Source organism: Euprymna scolopes, chromosome 8 (assembly GCF_053919585.1).
Source record: "Euprymna scolopes isolate OS-2025 chromosome 8, ASM5391958v1, whole genome shotgun sequence".
Lineage (NCBI taxonomy): Eukaryota > Metazoa > Mollusca > Cephalopoda > Sepiida > Sepiolidae > Euprymna > Euprymna scolopes.
Genome location: NC_136489.1, coordinates 140164108 through 140178192, shown reverse-complemented (window position 1 = coordinate 140178192; position 14085 = coordinate 140164108). Strand labels below are relative to the sequence as shown.

The 14085-nt window shown below is 33.3% G+C and overlaps 1 protein-coding gene across 5 annotated transcripts in view; it reads right to left on the bottom strand.

Moving 5' to 3' along the window:
- LOC145283787 (uncharacterized) overlaps nt 1-14085 on the bottom strand; it is a 548751-nt gene that overhangs the window by 420412 nt on the left and 114254 nt on the right. For all 5 annotated transcript variants that reach the window (XM_080132858.1, XM_080132859.1, XM_080132856.1 and 2 more), the window contains exon 2: nt 7560-7724. In XM_080132858.1, the coding sequence (XP_079988984.1) occupies nt 7560-7592 (33 nt within the window). In that variant the 5' untranslated portion in view covers nt 7593-7724. The remainder of the gene's footprint in view (nt 1-7559; nt 7725-14085) is intronic.

Here is a 14085-nt window from a genome sequence, read left to right as displayed (position 1 = left end):
GGAAAAATGACTTCATTTTATTTATATAGAAGAAGATAGACAGAAGATAGAAGAGAAGAAATAACTGTAAAGATCAATCGTTTTTTTGTTGTTGTTTTTTGTAGTTTAGTTTTGTATATGCAAACATGTATAATAGTTTATAATTTATTGATGTTATTTTCATAAGTATGTATACACAAATTAGAATTAATAAATTTACTAATTATTAAATAGAACATTTTGGTAGAAGATTGATAAGATAGTTAGTACGAATAGTTGGATTTAGTGACTTTGATAAAATTACAAAATGGCATAATGGAAACATAGCTTCTCTTCCAATTTTCAGATTTTAATCATGTCAAATCACACTTCATTTCCTTTTGATGGATTGATTGTTGCTATTTCTTCCGATGAGTTAAGGGCATAATAGATTCACTAGGTGTGTCAGAATTTTTTTTTTTGGGGGGGGGGGTTGACACCCCTAACACAAAACTGAATAAAATATAAAAAAACTTGTAACTTGTCATTTTAAAGTGGGTTGTTTATTTTATTGATGGAATATACTTCCAAAATAAACTATTAAAGGTGTTTAAAAAATAATAGAAATATTTTTTATTTTTTAAAAAACAGTGTTTACAAAGTGCCGGCGCGCGTTCATGCAGCCATGTTTTTTTACATAATGAAATCAATTGAATTTTACGAGTTAAATTGTTTTCAATTTTTAAACTTTAAAAATCTATCAAAATTTTTCTAATGGTTCAATTTTTCCAATATTTTCAGGTTCAATGTGAAATTTTATGCTCTTTCCAATAAACCGAATATAATATTTTAAACAAGCGTTTTTTTTAAATTCACCCCCCTCATTTTGAAATGTCTATTAAAATGAAAATAATTACCTCAAATTTATATATCACAAATTGAAATAAAAGATCAATAAATAGAATAAGCTAATTTAAAACAAAAAAAAAGAACAGTTATTTGAAAATTTACCTGTAAAGTCCAAAGTTTAAAATCTCTTTTTTAAAAGCCACGTTGAATTTTTTTTTAAGTGAAACCTTATAATCTTGTTATATTGTCCAGAAAATTTTGTAGAATTACAACAATTTTTTTCTATTTCATTCAATGTTTTTTTTAGATATTAAAAAAACATTTCACTCCATAAAGAAGAAATAAAATATATTAAATCAAGAATTTTCTTTGAATCTACAGTGACACATATTTCTTCACACACAAGGCTTGATGGCTTACGTATATGTGTTGTTTTTACGTCCTTTTATCCATCTGTATTTCAAAAAAGGAAAAAAAAACGCTTCGCTAACACCAGTTAATGCTTACGTAATGGCGGTCTTTTCAAATAGTTATTTAAAAAAATTCTTTTATTCAAAAAATACATGGAATATAAAATATAAATATGGACAAATTCTCATAAATGAAGAATGGAAGCATCCATTGATTAGTATCTTATATAGGTAAGTGATTTTTTTAAATTTATATATATTTATTATATTTAGATTAAGTTAAAATTTGTTTAATTTCGTGAAATCTTTTTTAAAGAAAACCGATTTTTAAAACAAAATTGTATATTTTTCGATAAAACCTTTTATTATTTTAAAGTTTGGTCTTTGCTCCTTTTATTGAAAAAAAATTAAGGTTTACATTATTCATATTGTTATAAGCTTCGAAAGATAGCGAATCTAAATAATCACTCCTTTTTTAATGGCGAATTCTGACACTCCTATAGATTCACTGATTGCCAATTAAGGCTACCTCTGCTAGTACCGTCGTCTGGTATTTCTGATAGATTTCCTGCTATCATTTGCCTGGAAACCATGTCATTTGAATAGTCTACTTGCTGCAGACATTTGTTTGTTTTTTCATCTATTACTATAGTAAAGAAGCAACTTATTTCTCATTTAAAAGTCATGCTATTCGAATATATAACTAAATTTTCAGTTTTAATGACTTTTATGCACGTCAAAAGTAGGATTTTATTTGTTTTTCATATGAGTACTATACTACACAAGTACCTTATTTCTTGGGTAGGATAATATGAAAGTACTTTATTCATAATATATAGAAAAAACTACTTGATTACTTTACATAATTTTCTGTTGTGCAAACTTTTCCATATGTCATAGGTGAGAGTTTGTTTTTATAAGAGAGTGCTATAATAAAGAAGCACCTTATTTCTTATATAAATGTCATACTACTCGAATATATTACATAATTTTCGGTTTAGATTACTTTTATGTACGCCACAGGTAAGATTTTCTTTGTTTTTCATATGGATACTATACTGTACAAGTACCTTATTTCTCGGTTAGGATACCATACAAGTACCTTTTTTTCTAATGTAAAAATGAAAGAACTCAATACGTTTATGTAATTTTCTGTTGTGTTAGATTTTCTGTATGCCAGGGTAAGAATTTGTTTATTTTGTTATCCGGGTGCTATAGTGTAGAAGCACCTTATTTCTCATATGTAAGTCATACTACTCAAATATTAAACAGGATTTTCGGTTTTAATAACTTTCACATGTAAGACTTTCTTTGTTTTTCATGAGTACTATACTACTCAAGTACCTTATTACTTTGATAGAATTTCTTGTACACATAAATACATTAAAAAGTGATCATTGTATGTGATTTTTGGAATATGACTATACAAATATACAAACATGTATAAAAATATTAAATTTATAATGATCAGTTAATTAGTATAGGAGTGAATCTAATACATACAAATATATAAGTATACTAATAATTCATAATGATCGGTTAATTAGTTTAAGAGTGAATCCATAGAAATATATAAACATATAAACATAATTATAATGCACAAGGATCGGTTAATTAGTTTAGAAGTGAATCGAATACATACAAATATATAAACTTACACACATAATTAAAATTAATAATGATCGGTTAATTAGTTTAGAAGTGATTCCAATATATAAAAATATATAAACATAATTAAAATTAATAATGATCAGTGAATCCAATACATAAAAATGTATAAACATATACACATAATTAAAATTCATAATGATCGGTTAATTAGTTTAGGAGTGGATCCAATACATACAAATATATAAACATATACACATAATTAAAATTCATAATGATTGGTATATTGTATATGTGTATATGTTTATATATTTGTATGTATTGGATTCACTCCTAAACTAATTATAGTTTAGGAGTGAATCCAATACATACAACTATATGAACATATACACATAATTAAAATTAATAACGATCGATTAATTAGTTTAGGAGTGAATCCAATACATACAAATTAGGAGTGAATCCAATACATACAAATGTATATAAACATATTTAAAATTAATAATGATCTGTCAATTAGTTTAGAAATAAATCCAATACAAATGCCATTACTTGATCTATTTATGTAATTTTTGGAATGTAACAAATAAGCCAATATATCATATATATATTTGAATATGGCATTTTCGTTATGTAAATCAAAAACATTTCTCTCTATTTTTGTTTAATAAAAGGGGTTTTGTGTATTCATTATATAACATTTAAAAATCAAGAATATCGAAATGAAAAAAAAAGAAGAAAAAAAAACAGAAATAATGGGGATCAAAATCGCAACACTTGTGCTAGTAATTGTTGGTCACGTAGCCATTGCACCAAAGAGACAATCGCTTTCAAAACGTTGTGAAATATCTTAATAAATACATTTCTCTTTTATTTGATGTAACGCATGCGCATAATGACGCAATTGTGCTACGCTCGTCAAGGTGTTATTGCTTTCATGTTTGAACCCTTTTTTGAAGCCATTAGCAATTATTTTAATCGATTAAAAGACCCTAATGAAATTCTGCACCAAAAATGTAATCTTTTGAGCACATCGTCTAACGATCATCCGTCTAGGAGGAGATACAAATTGAAAAACGAAGACAAGCACATACACAGACATAGTGAGATTTATATATTAGATTTACTTAGTTTGAATTTGTTATTGTGTGCTTAAGTCAAGAACCTTACCTCATGCATCATGTGGCTCATGTTAGGAAAGAAAAAAAAGAGAAAATAAAAATGGCCGCCCCCTGGTATTTATGGACTGAAAATCACGTGATGTGACGAGAGAGGGGAGGGGGTATGCAAATGAGATGTGGTTGGGTCTCTCTATAAAAGAGCCGTCTTCTTTATTTTGGGTGTCAGTGTAGAAAGTGCAGAGAGAAGAGAACAGTTGGATTTGAGTTTGAGACTTTTGATCTGAGGTTGAGTTCAAATTTAACGTCAAGCTATTTCGGCACAGTGACAAAAATGGGTGACCGAGTAAGATTGAGCAGCGATATCCTGAGGCCATTTACTGGAGAAAGTGACGTGGTTGCGTGGCTTAACAAGCTGAAGTTGGTGGCAAGGCTGTAGAAGATTGAGGATGTAGCCACGTTAATACCAATGTATTTGGAAGGAAGTGCTCTAGCGGTCTATCTAGAAATGGGAGAGACGAATCAGGCCATTGCTGAGAGCATTGAAAACCGGTTGAAGACCGCATTTTCCGAGAGCGCGTTTGAGGCTTACAACAAGCTCAAAAGAGTCACCTGGACTGGGGAGTCTGTGGACGTGTACGTGGCAGAGATAAGGCGACTAGCAGGATTGGCTGGATATGGGGGACGCAGCCTTGAGAAGACTGTAAAGCTGGCGCTTGTAACTGGTTTCCCTGATCGCATCTCCATGGAACTGCAACGACATTGATATTGAAACCATGGAGGTGGAGGAGATTCTAAGGCATGCTAGAGTTTTGGCGAAACAGCCCGGTGAGCTGGGGGAAGTCGCGGCTGCTGTGGCAAGCAGAAAGGAGCGATCAGTGATGAAGCAAGGCCGTGGATTTACCGGTAAATGCTTTCGATGTCAAGGACCACACCTGATGAGAGACTGTAGGGAGCCACGGCCAGACATTATCTGTTTTCGGTGTGGCGAAGTAGGGCACATTAGCAGGAATTGCCCTTCGCTTCCGGGAAACGAGTAAAGGGGTGCTATTGCGCCAATAGTCACCTCTTTTATACTGAACAGGCATATGAGAGTTTGTTGCCACAGTTAGTGATCACAATCAATGGAAAGAGGGCTAGAGCTCTTGTTGATACTGGATGTACAACAACACTTATTACTATGAGCGTCGCCAACTCTTGGAATGAAACCAGCAACGTTAGAGCAGTGGATGGCAGAGAAGTGGAATGCTGTGGAGAGGCTGATGCGGAGATTGTAGTAAGGAATATGCCATTGCGGCTAAGAGTGATCATGCTGGATAGACTGGTTGCAAGAATTGATGTGGTGCTGGGCCTGAACGTGATAGACGACTGGGAGGAGCTACTATTGCTAAAGACCAGGTGAAGTTTGGCAATCAGAGTGCACCAGGAATAACAGGAAGTGTAACCAGGGGTGATACCCCCCAACCGTCGAAACTCCGACCATTTCTGATTGAGGATGATGACTTTTGAGCCTGCTTTGATGGCGAAAAATGGATGGCAGAATGGCGATGGACCACGGAGCCACCTGTATTGACGAATCGGGTCAGCTGCTACAAAAGCACACTGGAAGGAGCTGCAGAGCCGCAGTTTGAAAAAGAAGTTGAGAGATGGATAGATGAAGGAATATAAATGCCGTGGTCAGGGAAAGTTGAAGGAATTTTGCCACTCATGGCTGTGGTCCAACCTATTAAGAAGAAAGTTAGGCCAGTGTTGGATTTCCGTGAGCTGAACAAGTTTGTCGCTTGTCACACAAAGTACGGAATCGACGTGTGTGAAGAAGTCGTAAGGAAATGGAGGAGGATGAAGCAGGCAACTAAAATTGTGGACCTATAGACCGGCTAGACATGAAAAAGGGGAACTGCATGTTGAGGAGAATTGGCAGAGATTGGCCATTGACATCACACATTATCAACATGAACCGCATGTAACTATGATTGATTGTGGGCCTGGGATAGTAGCGATATGGCAGAAAATCAAGAATGAAACAGCAGAAGAGGTAAAGAGAGTTGTCGAGGAAGTTTTTATGGAAAGGGGGCCAGTAGAAGAGGTGTTGGTGGATAATCGTACGTCTTTCCGCTCAGAAGTTTTTAGAGACTTATGTGCGAAGTGGAATGTGGGGCTATATTTTAGAGCTGCATACCGTTCAAGTAGAAATGGAATTATAGAAAGGCACCATCACACTATAAAAGCTGTGGCATCAAGAAGCCAGATTTCGCCCCAAGAAGCAGTTTTTTGGTACAATATGATGCCGAAGGCTGGCCAAGATGAAAATTCAGTGCCGCACCGGTTTATTTTTTCTTATGAATGGTGACATCCATTGGCTGTAACACAGAGAGAAGAACAGGCCTGCGTGGACATCGCAGTTGGTAAAGAGGTGTGGGTGAAACCACCCAATTCTCGTTGCACGACTCGCTGGGGAAAAGGTACAGTGACTGAAGTACTCTCCAAAAACAAGGTAGTGATTGACGGAATGCCTCGTCACATTTTAGATATACGGAGAGTTTCCTTGCCATCAGAGGAAGGGGAGGTTGATGCTGATGTTGAAGTGTCTGAAGAAGAGCCTCTTCGACGATCGCACCATGAACGAAGACGCCCAGCGTGGATGGCGGACTATGATACTAATTATTGATCTTAGAGATCAAGGGGGCATGTGGTTAAGTCAAGAACCTTACCTCATGCATCGTGCGGCTCGTGTTAGGAAAGAAAAAAAAGAGAAAATAAAAATGGCCGCCCCCTGGTATTTATGGACTGAAAATCATGTGATGTGATGAGAGGGGGGAGGGGGTATGCAATTGAGATGTGGTTGGGTCTCTCTATAAAAGAGCCGTCTTCTTTATTTTGGGTGTCAGTGTGGAAAGTGCAGAGAGAAGAGAACAGTTGGATTTGAGTTTGAGACTTTTGATCTGAGGTTGAGTTCATTTATGGTTTTAGTTTGTTTTTCTTTAGCAAAAATGGCAATTTAATCTAATAATTTCTTGATTTATTTTTGTTTAAATCCATTATGTTAGTTGTTGCAGATGTTTAAGATGTTATTAGCTGTGTTAAATGCAATCTTGTGTTAAAAGCTGTGTTAAATGCAATATTAAGTCTCCGTTTAAAGAGTCTTTATATACTAAGTTGTTTATCCGTATAAATTTCTTTGGCAATTTTTAATCATTACATGCAATCATTTTATGTATTCTTTTTTCTTTCATCTACTTGAATTTGTGAATTTTTATACCAAACTTGTAAACTTGGATGAAATTTTCAGCTGAACATTTTATTTAATCCCTGAAGATAGACTGCTCTCATTCCATCTGCCATAATCAGGTAGTGGTGTCCTCAAATGCAAAAAATGCATCTAAAGATTGTTGGAAGTTACATCAGCCGAAACAAATAATCGTCCAAATATCCTAAATGATCAATCCAAATCTCAACAATTCCCAAACTTCACACATTCATCATGTAAACTTTCATTCATGTTTAAATAACAATTATTCTTAACTTTCGCGGACATAATAACCATCATTATAATTTATTTTTTAATTTTATTGAGACATTATTGTTTTAGTCTAATATATAGTATCAAATTGCTTACCCATGAAGTGGCCTGTGATTGGTCTATGGTCATTGGCAGAGTTCCAGACCTCTGTGGCTGAGACACTCCTTCTTTTGCATTCAACTCAGGAAACAGATCTCCTGTGTGATTTCCCAGTTTTAATAATTTTTTGAACAAATCTTATTTGTAAAATTAAAAAGTTTTCTGAAAAAAATAAAAAAACAAAAAAAAACAAAAAACAATGAGAAAGATAATTTAACAAAGAGATTAGTATTTTAGATTAGAAATTCAGTTTCTGTAAAGATGCAAAAAATGAATTTTATGATAGTAACTTGTAAAGTCAGCAAGGAAAAAGTATATGCTATGGCAAGAGATTTGAATAGTCATGTTGGGGGTTTTTAGGGTGTTCATGGAGGAATACAGAAGGATAATGAATCATAAAAATTTTTTCTGTCGATACGTTGGTCACAAATACTGTTTTTACAAAGAAAAAAAGCCATGTAGTAATCTGGAACAGCAAAGATTCAAGTAAATTATCTGTTGGTAAGGGAAAAAAGTACCGACATGATGTGAAAGTGATGCCTAATGAATTATTGTGACACAGCAGAAAACAATTATTTGTGACTTTAAGTTAAAGAAGCGATTGAAATATTGAAAAGAAGTTTATCCTGAGGAGAAAAGTGTGGAAATTGAATGACAATGAACAAATGTTTGATTGATAGGTCCCCACTTCAAGAAGTTTGGACTAACAGTGGAAGAAGTTGAAGACTTGCGGATATATGAAAATGCTCCTAAGACACAGAGTGACATAGTAGTTAGCACCACTAATAAAATAATTTTCTAACACAAAGCAAGGAATAAATAACAAAATTTCTTTTAAAACAAAACAACAAAAGGATTTTATTTAGGCAGCAGAAAATTGGAGGTTGGACTGTGTCTGAATTGAAAACAGAAAGAGTAGAAAGTTCTTTGAGTGTGTCAGTCAGGAAGCTGTTCTTTCTGCATTCCCAGATCGTCAATGTTGGAATGACAAAGACGAGAGAGAAAACAGAGATGTAAGGCTCCATTGCTGATTGGGTTCTCTCTGCTCACTGAATGAGGTTTCCAAAGGGGCTAAATAAGGTTCCTTAGGGGCCAGATGAATCAATGCATTTTGCTTGCTGATTGGTCGGTGTGTGGCCAAATCACTCAGTGGGGGAGGAGGCATTGATTCACAAAAGAAAATAGATCTTTATTTGTGACTGCTACAAGTACATTGAAAATGATAATGGAGTGTTAGAAACAAATGAATGAAACAAGAGGGATGCTTAGAAATTACGAAAAATGCTTGAATACTGAATTTTATGGGGCTGAGAAAATCTTGACGTTGTAGAAGCAGTATGTGTTGATAAAAAGAGTTGCGAAAGGTGGTATAGAAAGTTGTAAGATGAAAAAGAGTAAGACTAGAAGACTCTCAGAAATTTTGCAGAATTTGAAAAGCTGCAAATGAAACAAGAATTAAGACGATCACAGACTTGACAACTCAGATCATAAAAAAGATGTTGTTCATAAAGGTTGGGAAGGGTAACAGAAAAGCTACGGATAAAGGCTTAAAGCTGAAAATAGTTGAGAGAATAAGTGAGCAACAAAAAAGAAGTACCACAGATGCTATATTTATCCTGAGTCAAGAAAAAGAACCTTATTTTGCTTTTGTGGATTTGGAGAAATTTTTAACAGAGTTCTAAGATATGTCTTGTGGGTTTTGTGTAAATTGCAAGTGATTGGTGAAAACCGTTCAAGCAATGTACAGAAATGCTGAAAAATCATGCTATGGTGGGCTTAGAACTGATGACTTGGGGAGTATAGGGAAATGTTTGCAGAACAGGAAACATTGTTGGTTTAGTCACATAGAATGAATAAGAGTTCTTGGGTTAGTAGATGTAGAACACGTGAGGTAGTAAAGAAGAGGAAATCTAATGAAAATATTAAAGGAAGTGATATGGATGAATGGAAATCAATTTCTAAAAAATCGTCCAATGCGAGTATGTAAAACAAAGAAGAAGAAGAAGAAGAAGAATTTGGAAAAGAATTAAATTTTTAAAATATGTCAATTTTAAGTATGATGTGACTAGAATGATAAATTTAATCTTGTGATTATAATTGAATAGAAACTCAGTAAATTCTCAAATCTATCCATTTTTTCATTAGTCATTTGCTTTGATTGATGACATATCAAACATTTTAGTTCATTTTATCCTAATTAGAATTATTTTTACTGTAAAATCTTTTTTATGTAATTTTAATTTCTTTAAAATGTTTTTTCTGTAGACAGTGAATTTTCAAGTAAAAAATGTAAAAATGTCTAATATAAAAAGATATTTTGTTTTTATCATATATAAACATAAATTTCTTAACATAAATCACATTTTTTTATAATAATAACAATATAGTGATAATACTAACACAATAAAAACCTTATAATAATAAAATAATGTCATTTAATGCTTAGAATTCATGTTATTTAATGCCAAAGAAAATAGAAATAATATGAAGATGAAACTCAAAGATGTACAATCAATGCAATTAAGAAAAACTAATTTCTAAAGAGTTGTAAGTCCAAGAAAATCCAAATTAAAGGTCAATGGGCTGAAATATACATACAAAGCTATGCTAATACGATGAACAACAGAGAGGGAAAGTTATTCTTTCAGTTGAGAAACTATTGAACATTACTTTGTGCTTCTGGTATTCTTACAGATACACAGAGATTTCTTCTACCTTAATTGTAAACAGCATATTTTTTTGCAAGATGTTTGTGCTTGTCAATACATATTGTTTAAATGTTGAACTGTGCTGCCTAATTTCTTTTCTTGTTTATCTAATGATATACTCCCAAATCAACATAATTTGCAACCAAAATTTAACATTTTAACTCAGCTTGATTTAGAAAGATAGAAAATTATTGTTATATTTTGTTAAATCCCTTTAAAAAAAAAACAACTAACTCTTCATCTTCCACAAAGCACAAAAAAAAAAAATAAACAAATTACTGGTTGATTGAGTTAACAAATTAAAATTAACTACTAAACTCTGAAAATACTTTGTGATTTTGAAATATTTGACTTATTTGTTAATCCCAAATCTGTTATTGTTTCAAATATTTATCTTATAAGATTTTTTTCTGCTTTTGAAATCTATATATATAAAGTAGCTACTACTTATATATATATATATATAATGTGGGGGTTCGTGTGTGTGTTTGTCTGTGTACAACTCCCCATGATCAAAGAAATATAAAGGAGATAGTCAAGAAATATTAATGCCCATAATAAGATACTTCTGTCAAAGAAGACATTATATTTTATGCATAATTTCTATATATTGCATTACTTCAAACCACATCTACATTGATTGAGTTACGGTCATTAGCATATCACATTAAATTAAATCTATTTAAATAATTAGCTCAATAATAGGCTCATTTCAACTGTACTATTTTTTTTTTATTATTACATTTTCACCCCAAAGAAGGCACATTGTCACTTTGATGTAGGGGGCTACTATTAGGGACACAGGCTACAGGAGTACTAGGTGGGGAGTTGGGTAGCAAGATGTCGATTCATGTTACACTTGTACTTCTGCATGTCAGTACAGTTGGGGAAGCAGGAACCCAGAAGGGAATTCCAACGTCTAACGGTTCTGGGGAAGAAACTACTGAAGTAGAAGGCTCTCTTACATCTAGGGATCTCAACTGTGAAGGGGTGGGATTTTACTGCTTGTCGGGTTTGTCGGGGGTATTCACGTAGAGGGGGTACAAGTGCTTGGATGACAGTTCAGGACCTATTAGGTTGGCGACTCTCTTTTGAACCTTGTCTAGGAGTGAGAGACTAGTAACAGATGCACCGACCCAAATATGATAACAATACTCCATACATGGGCGAATGGTAGCCTTATAGAGGTACAGGATATTTTCGGGCGTCAGTAGCTTTCTAGCATGGTAGAGAGAACCTACCTTTTTCGCAGCGGTCCTGGCAATGCTCTCAATGTAATTGTTCTAACTCATGTTTCCTGTGAACGTTAGGCCAAGGAGTTTAAAAGATGTGCTTTCAGATAAAGAGTCATTGGCCATTGTTATTGGTGGTAGTTGTTGGTGTGTAGTTATTGAAGAAAACAAGTTTAGTCTTGGCAGCATTGAATGTGACCATCCATTTTTGTCCCCATTCCACTACAGATTGGAGGTAAAAATATAATTTAAAATTTAATTATTTAGTTTATTTTCATTTCACTTTATATTTGATTTAACTTATTTTTACTTATCTGAAATCTGAAACCGTTTAATTTTCAAACTAGAAAACCAAAGGGGAATAACTGTGATAGTTTAATTCTTTGAAAAATTGTTTAAAATGGAGCATGTTATTAAATATTATCTGTAATAGATTTGTTTTGATTTCAAAATATTCTTCTAAGCTGAATTATTATTTTTATTTTTAATTCAGAGGTAATTTTTTTTCATTTATTCTTAATTTTTAAGTAACCTTTTTTATTTGTTATTGTTGGGTTATCCGTTTCTTTCACTGTATCTAGTAGTTTTCTTTGGTCATGTAAACTATAAGTATGTCAATATAATTCATAAGTTGTTTTTTTTTTTTTAAAACTTCTGCTCCAGAATACATCATTTTTCCTTATTTTCAACACCAATGCCCGAGAGAAAGCAGAGTATGGGGTTAGAGAAAAATAATTAAAACTAATTGTCCTAAGTTAGTCAGACACAGGGCCAATTTTCCATGTGAGTAAAATCCATCATCCCATACATTATCTGCTCCTTTTTTTTGTTTATAAAATTTAATTGGTGTTGCCCAGGGTTTATTATAATAATTATACCATAGCAAGTGTGTTTAATTCCCTATGAAACAGATTCTCTTTACAATTTATTTAATATCTTAAATTAAAAATGGTCAATTTTTACAACATGACCCAGCGTCGTTTAACCCCTAAAAGAAAATTAAGACCTACTTTTTGGGGGCCTAATATGTTTAAACAGTCTTTATAAATAATATAAAAGAAGAAATTTTGAAAAAAAAACAAATCAACATTTTAGCATGGGGGATCATTTTTCTATATAAATTTAACAAAAATGAGCACCCACTTTTTGGCCACAAAGCGTTCAACGAGACGTAATTTCTAGCATTTTTTTCAAGTTTGGCGATCAAAGGGCAGGGGGACAAAACATGACAAATACTTTTTTGGGGGGGGGTGAGAGGGGGGCAATTACATTTGAAACATAAAATAATGATACATTTACTTAATTTTTATGAGACTAACAAATTTATAAACAAAACAAACCCCAAAATATGACAAATTCAATTTTTTGGGGGGAGTGGGGGGGGATTACATTAGAAATATAAAATGACGAAAAATTTAATTTAATTGTTTTTGGAATAAATTTTTGGTAGATCTTTTTCTTTTCTTTTTTTTGCGATCGCTGCTATTTTTATTGAAACAAAAGTTATGATGATTTATTTTTAATTATTTTGTTGGCGGGGGAGGGTGTTCTTTCCTGTGCTCAATATCTGGAGAATAGTTTCTTCTCTTTGTAACTCTTCTGCCGAAATATCTGGTGGAGAGGGTATCATGTACTTCTTTTTTGAGGCGATTACATTTACATGTTTTCATCCGTTTTTTTTATTTTTGTTGTGGGGGTATCCACGTTGCTCATGATGAAAATGATTAGTATACAGGTGTGTTTCAAATAAAACTTCATGTCAACCTAGGCAACGCCAGGTACTCATGCTAGTATTTTATAATTCAATAACATTGTACATCAGTTCGATCATCCATCGATACCTACAGTTTCATTGAAACATTAGAAATCTAGCCTGTAGGCATGACACTATTTTGCAGAGCCCACATATATAGCAAATATATAGCACATATATAGCACATAGGTGCAAAAATAAAAGTGATTGATTAGTTATATATTTGATAAAACATTGCGCACAGAAATTACTTTTTCCATTGCTTCCAACGTAGTAGATGCATTGAGACTAAAGCCGCTTTCAGGACTGCCAGCAACCATTGTAACAAAGTAATAAAAAATGCAAGGGAGTTGTATGCTCAGTCCGTCAAGTCCAAAGCAGCTGAGCAGTGGCTTAGTTCCCACCAGTTTTGATAAATAGAAAACAGGATCCTGAACAGAAGCGTGTGCTCTATCCCAACTATCATCAATGGACCTCAGTTAATCTCGTCAGCATCAGACAAAGCCAAACTATTTGCCAAGAACTTTGCAGCTAAATCTACCCTTTGCGATCAAATATTTCCTCCTGTATCAGAAAACACGCTATGTGATATACAAATATCTGTACGCGATGTTGCCAAGCTAATCAAAAACCTTGATTCCAGTAAAGCAACCGGCCCTGACGGTATTCCAATTATAGTACTCAAAAAACTTCAACCAGAACTAGCTCCCATACTTACAAAACTGTTTAAACATTGTCTTAAGCAGAATTGCTTCCCATCACCCTGGAAAATCTCATCAGTATGCCCTGTATTTAAGAACTCAGGTGATCGCTCATCTCCCTATCAGTAC